The 12,291-nt window shown below is 38.0% G+C and overlaps 1 protein-coding gene across 2 annotated transcripts in view; it reads left to right on the top strand.

Annotated features, from left to right (window-relative positions):
• The window catches only part of dvl1b (dishevelled segment polarity protein 1b), a 48,791-nt gene that overhangs the window by 13,319 nt on the left and 23,181 nt on the right, over window positions 1-12,291 (top strand). For both annotated transcript variants that reach the window (XM_017682900.2, XM_017682903.2), the window contains exons 2-3: window positions 5,881-5,950; window positions 7,277-7,398. In XM_017682900.2, the coding sequence (XP_017538389.1) occupies window positions 5,881-5,950; window positions 7,277-7,398 (192 nt within the window). The remainder of the gene's footprint in view (window positions 1-5,880; window positions 5,951-7,276; window positions 7,399-12,291) is intronic.

Raw genomic sequence — 12,291 nt, forward strand, 5'->3', positions numbered from 1 at the left:
GTCTTAAAAAACAGGACTGAAGATGTTTGCTATTCCAGCATTTAAACTTCTGTTATTGGTCATATAGAACTATTGACATTTCTTGCTTCATATTTCAATTGCTGATTATTACATAAAAGTCTGATCGTAAATATTTAATCGCCTGACCATGATCATTTCCCACAATTGTTACTAGAGCTTCACAACATGGACATAAATTGTGACGTTTGATAAAGCTTGTTTGACCATGATCTTGATAGTGATATAAGAAGGAATAAATTATTATTAAAATAGTATGCCTCTGACTAGGTGTGCTGCAAATAAAGATCTTTTTTTGTTGCGTAAGGAAAAATCTAACCTCTCGTTTAAGGAAAAGGTAAATTGGATAAAATAATGCAAAATTACGAAAGCACCACTGACTATTGCGCAAAATAAAAATACTAATAGCTACTTACATCTGAACTGTAAGCACATTTCTGTGCACTGTAAGACTGAACAGTACCACTGATATGAAGCATTGCCTTTATGAAGAATCAAAAGCTATTTGACTGCTAATGGTTCCCCTTTGTGGAGATTTTGTAGGCTGCAAACATGAGTGAGTTCCATGAGGTGCTTCAGTCAGACAAGATTCCCTGTAGGAATGGAGTGAGGCAACAGATATGAAATAATATGTATATATTTATTTGCAATATAGGTCTACAAAAAAGGAATAAACATATATATTTAATATCCTATAAATCTCCTTATGTTGATGCAGATTTGTTATGACAGTAGCCATACATTTTATCATACATTATATGTATGATATGTATTTACACAAAACACAAAGAGTGAGAGTGGTCACTATGTTTTAAGCATTTTTATGGCTAGCTTATGGCAGGTAGTTAAAATAGTTTTTGAGCTGCGCATGTGTATGCCTTGCAGAACAAATAGTTGAGTAAGTTCTTTGATCCGAATACGGGTGGAGTGTTCACACGTCAAAACGGCCAAAACTAAAGAAAATGTTAATAAATATTAAATCTGACATACACACTGTGGCAAAGTGCATTACTTTGTGTATCATGGTAAAACATTTTACCAGATTAGTGAGCTCTAGCTCCTCTAGCTCCACTGAGTTCATAAAGATTTTACTGTTTGAGAAATGTCTTGCCTCCCAACTGAAATGGAGATTTTGATTGGTTCTGCAGCTGACATTGACTCTCTGTCTCTCTGTGTCTTTAGGTCAGCACTCCATGCAGTTTAGACAGAATGGAGTTTTTTTTTTTATGTAAGCATCCTTAACTCAATCAAAAAGTGATGGGTCAAATGCCTGCTCGCCCCAGTGTTTTCGGTGGCTCTGCCATATACCTTAACAATGTTTATTTTATTAAAATAAAGGACTGAACATTACATTTTCAATCATCATACTCCCAAAACTTTACCAAATGTTAGGGAATAACTGTTCTGGTAGTACAAATTTAAATCATTTTGTATTTCTAAAATAATAACCACTATATGACTCGCAAATAAAACTTTGAACAGTAAAAATATTTTTTAAAATAAGTATTATATGCATTAAAGCACAAAAAAGTTAACCTCACTGCAAAAAATATTTGTTCTGATAGAGAGAATTCTCAGCGTTACACACAGATATTCAGGGCCTGGCACCTTTACAAAACACTGGATTCTAACTGCCCACCATGTGGCCATGAGTAAGAGGGATGCAGTTTCGCTAAAGGCTCTGTGTATGAAGTGAAACTCTTTGTGTTTGGCAGTGACCTAAAAATATGGGATGGCATTTTCTGAATACTTAAAAATTAGAATCAAATCTTTATATCAAATCTTTAAATGTCACTTTGTAAGAAACCAAAAGATGTTTTGAAAAAGATTTTCATTTTAAGGATTATTTTCATGGGTTGAAAGTTAGGGGTTAGAATTTAAAGGTAACTTTGTTCATATTTAGTTTATTACTATCTCTGTTAATGCGTTAGATTTAAACAGATCATAGAATGCCACCTTAGCTACAAGTCAACTGCAGAAGCTGAAACGTTTGCCCTGCTAGATCTTCCCCAGTCAATTGTAAGTATTATTACTGTGATATGGCATTGTCTATGGGCAACAACAGCTCAGCCACGAGGTGGTAGATCACGCAAACTAACAGAGTGAGCCCACGAAGCTGAACCACGTAGCACATAGAAATCCTCTGCTGCATCACTTACTACAGAGCTCCAAACTGCCTCTGTCAGCACAAAAACTGCAATGGAAGATTCATGAAATGGATTTCTGTGGCCAAAAAGCTAAACACAAGCTTAAGATCACTATGTACAATGCCAAGTATTAGCTGGAGCACTGCAAAGCACACCTCAACTGGACTGATTAGTGGTGCTTCATTATCTGGTACTCTGATTAATCTTGGGTTGGCAGAAGCCAGGATGAACTCTGGTTATCAGAATGCATAGTGCCAAAAGTAAAGTTTGGTGGAGTCGGAATAATGGTCTGGGGGTGTTATCAGGGTTTGGGCTAGGTCCCATAGTTCCAGTGAAGGGTAATGTTACAGCATACATATACATTTTGGACAATTATACAATTAACATGTCTGTGTCCCTCTGCACAAAACAGTCCATAATGACATTGTTTAATGGGTCTAGTGTGCAGGAACTTCAGGCCTGCGGAGAGCCCTGACCTCAACCATATTTAATGCCTTTGGGATGAATTGGAACATCAATTGCGAGTCAGGCTTTCATGTCTTGTTCTTGCCTGACCTCACAAATGCTGTCTTGACAGAATAGGCACAAATTCCCACAGACACACTCTGAGATTTGTAGAGAGCCTTATCAGAAGAGTGAAGACATATAGCATACATTACAAACCTAGCCCCCCCCAAAACACATGAGAACACATGACCTGACTAGTCATGACAGAGAACATTGAAGATGAAGCAAAAGTCTTATTATTCACGAGCTTCGTGCTTTAGATAATGGTGCGCAATGTGTCATTTTCAACATTGTATCCACCTACCTCATGTCTCATTTACACATAACAAAACACCTAACATTATTATAATGGATGTAAATAATAAGATAAATACCAACAACAATACTTGCTCAAAACTATAGTCCAGACATTGTTGAAAATATATATGCACTGATCACATACAAGACAAATGTATCTGGCTTACGCAACTGCATACGTAGTTAGCTATGTTAGCTATGTAGTTCAGGAACATAACAAATTCTTCCATAAACAAAACAAACAAGATAATTACGAATCTAACAGAAAAATAGGCCTTTTTTCAGACATTTCAACTCTTTCAGGTTTCATGACCCTTGAAATGCCACAATAATGTTCAATCTGGTCTGACCTCTTGCTTTTTTCCAAATTCTTTTTGTTCAAAGCCTTTCTTTCTTTCTTTCTTTCTTTCTTTCTTTCTTCATGAGAGCAGTTGTAGGTACCTATGTAACTTTCTCTGCCATTCTTCTGAACCTAGCTTGCTTCCTTTCAGTTGTGTGTGTGTGTGTGTGTGTGTGTGTGTGTGTGTGTGTTGGGCCAACTTATTCCATATTATACCAATTAGTACATGTGCAGAGCGCATGCTTGTAGGCAGGTCATGAGGAAGACAGACCTGGTAGACCAGCAGGTAGGTTCTTTTTGTTGTCAGAGCTTTTGATTTATTGATTGTTGTTGGGATGTAAAGAGTATTTCGAGAAATATTGCGAAAGCTGTTTGTAAAATAAATTGCCTACTCCACCTTTAACTGATTGTTTCACAGGGCTTGCTCTCTACCTGAATTAAACCATGTACTTAAATGTCATAAGTAAAACAGGTGGCGGCAAAACAACATTTATGCAACAGCTTTAGCTTTAAGAAGGAACAATGCTTGTTTTTCTGCAGTGTTAACTTGCTTGTTGAGCTAATTGCTAAATTTCTAATTTCTAAATAGCTAATTTTCTCAGGTTGCAATCTTTATATTAACTTGCAATGTATATTAAAAGTTAAAACATCTAAGTAGAATACGTAACTACAATTACTGTGTTCTGAATATGCAAAAAGTACATTTCAGGGAAAATGTACTGTAACAAGTCTAGCTGTAATTTGTTACTTTCCTCCTCTGTCTCTTTACAGTGAATTAGCATTAGGAGGTTCCACAGAAAGCCTCTTACAGCTTAGCATTTAGAATTCTTTGCCTCTTTTCCAATTACTGTTCTCACTGGCATTTCAGCCAACCTTCTCTCTTTTTCCCAGAATTTTTGAGGTCTTTTTCTTCCCTTTCCTCTCTCTCTCTCATTTCATCTCCCTTTGCTTTCCTCCTGTCTCAGGAGAGAACAGGGCAGAAGAGTTCAGGGGCGAATTTCCACTACAAAGTATAAAAGAGCTTTACACACAACTAACCTCATTGAGTCCCCTATCATTTAACACACACACACACACACACACACACACACACACACACACACACACACACACACACACACACACACACAGTGTTGGCTGTACTTTTTAAGTGACATAAACTGCTGCACCAAGGGTATGTCTAACAACTTTTGTGTTATTATTTTGAGCAGGACTCTCAAAAGAAGGAAAATCATAATGCCTAAATATGTAGACAGTACAGCATTGATAATCCAATTCAATTTAGGCCCAGTCCCATTTCTTATTTTTACCCCTACCCCTTGTTTTTGAGTGTAACCCTCCCCCCTTGAGTTACAAGGGGTAGTAGTTGAAATCTTCCCCCTACGAAATGGGAAAACCCTTCAGAACCAGAGACGTCATCAGGTGTCATCAGCGACTTTTATGTAAACAGAAGAGACGAGGTTTTGCCTAGGTCCAATATGCCGCCTCCAGCTGTGGTAATCTCACTTGTGTGTCACATGACAGGACAGGTGAATCATATTTAAAATAGCAAGAAAAAATAATCAGGACGTATTTTCCTACTCTGTCTCCAGGGCATCATATGCCTTAAAGGGGGGGGGGCAATTATTTATTATCGCCATCAAGAATTCTTCGGTGAATTTAGCTTCATGATCAATTTCCCGTTCCACCTTAAATGGTGCAGTAACCTCACGTACTAGAACATAACTGCTGCACCATTTAAGGTAGCAACCGAGACATCAGCGTATTACTAGCGATTTTTATGCGTGTTATGAAGGAAATGGCCATAAAACGCTATTACAGTGGTTTTCTTACAATTCAACCACTTTTTAACAGAGAAAATACTTACATTAACGTGTCTCTTTGGCCGCTTGTGCAGCCGTCTTGCCGATGATTCGTATAGCATTCTGGGGATTTTCTCATAACACTCCGTTTGTAGTGAGCCTCTGAAAAATCTTAGTTTGAAGGGCCATGTAGCCCTAACACTTCACCCTACCCCTCCATCTCAACAACAATCAGGACAACCCTACCCCTAGATGTGAATGCGCAAAACGGAGGGGTAGGGCTAAGTGTTAGGGGCAAGAGGTGAAATGGGATTGGGCCTTAAAGTTAGTAAGCAAGAAATACTGTGTTGTGAGACGGACTCCTAGGTCAAAAATGCTGAAAAATGTTATATGTAATTTAAACTGTATTTTATTAGAACTCCAATCGAGCAAAACAAAAATGTGTCACTTATAAATGTGTATCATTTAGACAGCATGTGGCAGCCGTGTTTATTAGTCAGCTTCTGGTTTTGCAGTATGTCAGCTAACAAGATGGGGGCCCCCAAAAAAATCTTGCTTAGGGCCCCCAGAAGGCTAGAGCTAGCCTAGCCACACATACACACAACATAAGCACAAACACAAACATCGTCCCCACAGCTCTGTCACACACAAACACTTAGACTAGTAAATGGACACACGCAAGTCCTTGCCATTACTTATTAGTTACGCTGCCGATGATGAGTGTTCACAGTGTTGTGACGTGTCATATGTTTCTGTCTGTCTTGTTCAGGGTGGTTAAGGAGGAAATCTCAGATGACAATGCCAAATTGCCTTGCTTCAACGGCAGAGTGGTGTCATGGGTAAGCTCAAATGTTCTGTGGCTTATATAATATCTAAATAGGAAATATACAAGAGAAGTGTCTGGTCATATGGCATGCCATATTATTAGATACATTTCTGAATCTGAATCTTAAGTAAGGTGGAGTGGTATAACAATAATTTGGTTTTCTGCAGTATTTGAAATATGAAGATAAACTATTTTATATAAACTGTTAAATAAATGCAGTCTGATCATGCATATTCATACATTCTGCATGATATTCTGATTTAATCTATCTGACCATCAATCTGGTTAATGACGTTAGTTGTTGAGCTAATATTTTAGTTTTTTATCTGTTCCATCTCCTCTGACAATGCATGAATTGCTTTAAGCAGTATAAACAGTTGCTTAGGGTCCCCAAACAACAAAAAAAAATTGGTGCCATGTTTCAGATAATGCCCCTTTTTTTGCTTAGTGTGCCATGGCTTCACCTTCATGGACAGGTTAATGGGTGGAAGTCTAAAAATGAAAAAAACAGATCACTTTTTCTGTTATCTTTTGTTTTACAAAATTTTGGATCTGCCCTGTTTACAAAAAAAGAAAAAATATGATTTGGGGCTGGTTTGATAATATGTAAAAAGTGGATCCCCCCAGTTCTAATACCAATCAATTGGATGTATCTTTCCACCAAAATGCATGTTGCTCTGTTACCCTATGCCAAATATAGCAGACCAGCATCAGTCTAAAATGGTATATTCTCCAATGTCCATGTGTGTTTTACTGTAGAGGATAAAATTTTTATGCATTGCACCAGTGTCCTTGACTTTCATTGGGTTTCAAAGCCAGCACCCAGAATTCTAGAGAGAAGTGCTTTCTAATTCTGGCCAAGAGACTGTGCTTCGATTAAAACTGTTTGAGTCTGTTATTGCACTACTGCAGCCCCTGTGGCTTACAGCACTTCTGATGGTTTGTAGCTCTCTGTTGATACATTGCTGTAGCTCACAATTGATCCTACATTTAAGTATGTTTGTTTTTGGTCATCCATGTCTCCATCATGTGGTCCATCTTGTTTTAGGCCAGCAGTGTCCACTGCCAGTTATGGGTAACTCATGTGCTGTTTGTTTTTAGGTTTTCAGGTTAGTCATGTAAATGACTAAATTTTGTGTTGCACTTTTGTTGAGTTGTTAAGTATTTATTTGTTCTAGAGGGTAGGGCTTAGTACAGTATATACAATATGATAAAATCCATATCTTGGCCAAAGATCACACCACTATCCACTTTTATATCAGTAAACCTCCCACCACTTGCAAGGATTGTGAACGAGTGTGCTGATATTATTATGACATTTTTTGTGTCTTTTTCTTAGCTTGTACTGGCAGAGAGCTCACACTCCGATGGGATGTCAGTGTGTACAGACCGTCATGCTGAACTTCCTCCACCCTTAGAGAGAACAGGGGGCATCGGAGACTCAAGGCCACCCTCATTCCAGTAAGTACACTTCACCCACCCTGTAGCCCTGTTTACATTTGCCGTTCAAATGCATCCCATGTAAGCATGTTGTGTTTGGATAATCTACATGTTGTCCATATATGTATTTAAAGTAGAGGTGTAACCATGTATGTAATCAGATTATGTTCTGAATCCAAGTCAGCTGAGCATACATTGTTGTGGTAGCTAAGCAAAAAAAGTTGCTTTGTAAATTAAAATGTGCAGAGTGCCCTCATAGTGATTGCAAGTGTTTTATGAAGAATGAAACACAGCACAGTCTGTATAAACTCTGCCTGCTCTGCTCTGGCACCACACCAACCAGATTAAACATTGTGCAGGGAAAGGAGATACAATCAATAAATGGATACAGAAGCAACATTTGAAAAGGGTAAGTGTAAATAATCATATCAAGATTAAATGATGATCTGATAATGGTGATAAGTTGCTAATGCCAAGTGTAGATGGGGCTTGTGTTACACACATAAATGCACAAACACATGCACTCTTGTAATACTGTCCTCATCAGGGTTTCTAGTCACTGCTAAATACTGTAAATGCTTACACTAAAAACATGCTACATTGAATTGACTTTGTGTCATTTGCACAAGAATAAAATATACCAAGCATGAGCTACAAAACCAAAACTAGTGTTGGTGAAATATCTTATTCAAATGTTGTGTTGATCAACATTTTGTTCAGGTAGAAGTGTACACCTGTAGTGTCTTTCTACAAGCCCTGAGGTATTTTTTCCCTGTTACACTGTTATCAGACCAACCAAGGCACCCTTGGCTTTGTGTGTGTATGAAATGTTCTGGCTCTTTGTTGAGCTGCTAGCAATGAAGGGTGGGACAGTAATGGTTACACATTCAGTTTGTATACTGGTTTTGTGACACTATAAGTGTTTCCATTAAAATATTATTGCATGAACCTGCAAAAATTGGAGGGGCTAAGGTGCAAATCACGTTATTGTGAAAAGGGTAAATGAGACAGTATACATATACATCTAACCTTAATGGAATGGAAATCCAAAGGTGACAGGTGCATGTTGTATTACAGAAAGCATTTTTCATTTTGAGAAACAGTGACTTCAGAATATTGTCATCAGAAAGAGAATAAAACACAAACACAGATATATAATGCAGCCTTTCTAATAGTGCTTTCTGGGTAGAAACGCATACCCAGGCAATGCACTCATCCTCTCTCACACATCCTACACACCTCTCTCACACATCCTACACACCTCTCTCACACATCCTACAGACCTCTACTTTATGCCTCTTTTTGCACATAAGTGCATTTGCTGTGTCACACAGTTCTGCAGCTCACACAAACACTCCACAACTCTGTTACATCCTACTTGATTTTAAACACTTCCGTCTGTCATCCACACATACACACACTCTTGTAGGGGTGGCCAATATGGATTCAATATTTTCACAATATTTTACAATGACCAGACGGTAACTATATGAAATGACAGTATACCACCCCCTTCTTCTTATCATTATTATTATTATTATTATTATTATTATTAGTTGCAGATGGATGTTATTTGATGTACTTGAATATATATAAAAATAACTAAATAAATGATTATTATTAATAATAAAAAATTATACATTAAATAATAATAATAATAATCCAGACTCCATATCAAAATGACTATAATACACTGGTATTCATTTTTATACCATTACACCCTCCACCTGTTCTTTATTCCCATCCAGCCACAGTCTGAAAAGCCTAATGCAGTCTGCTCATGTATGCAGTGATCTCTTATACAGGTATAGCATTGTTCTGACTATAAGAACAGGAACAGCAGTGTAGCTGGTAGAGAGTGGACGCCCCTGGTAGTGGTTCCCCTAACTGAGTCGCTCGTCCGTAAACTACGGGACTCAAATGAAGAAAAGAGGGGAGGCAAACAATGTGTGGTATCTGGGCCCTGGGCGGAAAACTCCAGAAGGGGCCTGCGCTGTGAATACATTGCCCAGTTACGCAAGAGAGAGGCCAAACATTAAGTGCGCTGCTGATGCTCAAGGGGCTCTCACAGACACACAACAACCCAGACAGACCTCAGAGAGAGAGAGAGAGAGAGAGAGAGAGAGAGAGAGAGAGAGAGAGAGAGAGAGAGAGAAAAGATAGAGAGAAAAGATAGAGAGAAAAGATAATACACTAAATTGACTTGATTTAAATATTTACATCATTTCCACATGAATACACTGCGTTCCAAATTATTATGCAAATGATATTTTTCCCTGATTTTCCTAAATGGTCGATGCAAATGAGTCAGTATAATAAAAGTCATCACCCGTTAGAGTATTAATTGAATTTTATTGAACAAACCTCCCAATGATAACAGTATATTCTTAAAAAAAAAAAAACTCAAAATGCACTGTTCCAAATTATTATGCACAGCAGAGTTTCAAAGCATTTTATAGGTTGTAAAGAACTGAAAATGGTCATTTGTTGAATTTGCAGCATTAGGAGGTCACATTCACTGAAATCAAAAGCTATTTCAATCAAAAACATCCTAACAGGCCAAGTTACATGTTAACATAGGAACCCTTCTTTGATATCACCTTCACAATTCTTGCATCCATTGAACTTGTGAGTTTTTGGAGAGTTTCTGCTTGAATTTCTTTGCATGATGTCAGAATAGCCTCCCAGAGCTGCTGTTTTGATGTGAACTGCCTCCCACCTTCATAGATCTTTTGCTTGATGATACTCCAAAGGTTCTCTATTGGGTTGAGGTCAGGGGAAGATGGTGGCCACACCATGAGTTTCTCTCCTTTTATGCCCATAGCAGCCAATGATACAGGGGTATTCTTTGCAGCATGAGATGGTGCATTGTCATGCATGAAGATGATTTTGCTCGGGAAGGCACAGTTCTTCTTTTTGTACCATGGAAGAAAGTGGTCAGTCAGAAACTCTATATACTTTGCCAAGGTCATTTTCACAACTTCAGGGACCCTAAAGGGGCCTACCAGCTCTCTCCCCATGATTCCGGCCCAAAACATGACACCGCCACCTCTTTGCTGACATCGCAGCCTTGTTGGGACATGGTGGCCATCCACCAACCATCCACTACTCCATCCATCTGGACCATCCAGGGTTGCATGACACATCAGTAAACAAGACTGTTTGGAAATTAGTCTTCATGTATGTCTGGGCCCACTACAACCGTTTCTGCTTGTGAGCACTGGTTAGGGGTGGCCGAATAGTAGGTTTATGCACCACAGCAAGCCTTTGAAGCGGGACTCCAGATGCACCAGCAGCTTCAAATACCTGTTTGCTGGTTTGTAATGGCATTTTAGCAGCTGCTCTCTTAATCCGATGAACTTGCCTGGCAGAAACCTTCCTCATTATGCCTTTATCTGCACGAACCCGTCTGTGCTCTGAATCAGCCACAAATCTCTTCACAGTGCGATGATCAGGCTTTAGTTTTCATGAAATATCTAATGTTTTCATACCTTGTCCAAGGCATTGCACTATTTGACGCTTTTCGGCAGAAGAGAGATCCTTTTTCTTTCCCATTGTTGCTTGAAACCTGTGGCCTGCTTAATAATGTGGAACATCCTTCTTAAGTAGTTTTCCTTTAATTGGGCTCACCTAATTGATTTCAGTGATCCAAAGAGCCCTGAGACACAATACTATCCATGAGTTTAATTGAGAAACAAAAAAATGTATCTTTATGACACTTCAATCCAATTTGCATAAGAATTTGGAATGTGGTGTAAAGTGCATTACACAATTTACCTCTCAGTTTATTATGACTTTATTTCAGTGAAAGAGAAAAACTTTCATTAAATTGTGTCTGAGAAGAAACTTACATTTGAAGTTTTCAAGTGTTAATTATTTGATATATATCTTAATTTGTACTGGATACATAATAATAATAATAATAATAATAATAAAAAGAGAGAACAGTAATATTTCTAATGGGGAATTCAATGTTCAACTTCTGGAATGTAAACAAAATCATTCAGAATAGTTTGATGTGAACAATATATCTTGAAACTAATGTAAAACAATGTGAAGCTCCATAGTGCAGCACTAAAAAGTGCTTACTACAGGATTATTTACATTTACAGGGTCAGTAACTTTCTAGGCAATGTTATTTCTGCGGCAAATGCACTCGCTTTTTATTTTCATCCTAACCTGATTATGATCATTTTGGTCACAGGTTTGGCTGCAATAATAATTATGAATACAGCCCTGTGTAAAGTCACATTTAACAATTTGAGATACACAAGCAATATAACTTAATGTTACTTTGCCAACTTAAATACCTGGTGAACAAGCAAGCTAGCTTGCAAATTACCTAACATTAGGCTAATGTTATTAATGTTAGATATTTTCACAAGGTTGGCAGGTTTGTGTTAACTCATTTCACACTTTTAACTTTCCACATCCACTCCAAACCGTTTACCTTTCTAAAGGGGTGTAAAGCACTCTCCTCCCTTGTGGAACCACCCAGACAGAGTGAGGAGGGGGAACGAAAGGAATAAAATGCATACATTGTGGTTGATTTGCATTCTCTTGAAATGATTGGCATCACTCATTTATTATCCCTGCTTGATTTTTAGGGAAAAAACCCTAAAAACTTATTTTTTTCAGAAGGTTAGACGCTGCTGCCTCTTGGTGTTAGATTAGAGGACTGCATGTGCACAGGCATCACCAGCTTTTTGTGTAGTTTAGAGTGAAATTCATACAGGCTGGCAGATCTGCCAGTGTCTCAGGCATCAGGCAACATATGACCATCCTGTGTAATAATATCCTGTAAGTTAGATAGTAAACATTCTGGAGATTGGGTTCCTATCACCAACACTGTAAACAATTTTGACTTGGCAAGTACCTTTACAACAACATATTTATGCATATTTTGTGTTTTCT

Source organism: Pygocentrus nattereri, chromosome 21, assembly GCF_015220715.1.
Source record: "Pygocentrus nattereri isolate fPygNat1 chromosome 21, fPygNat1.pri, whole genome shotgun sequence".
NCBI classification, from domain to species: domain Eukaryota; kingdom Metazoa; phylum Chordata; class Actinopteri; order Characiformes; family Serrasalmidae; genus Pygocentrus; species Pygocentrus nattereri.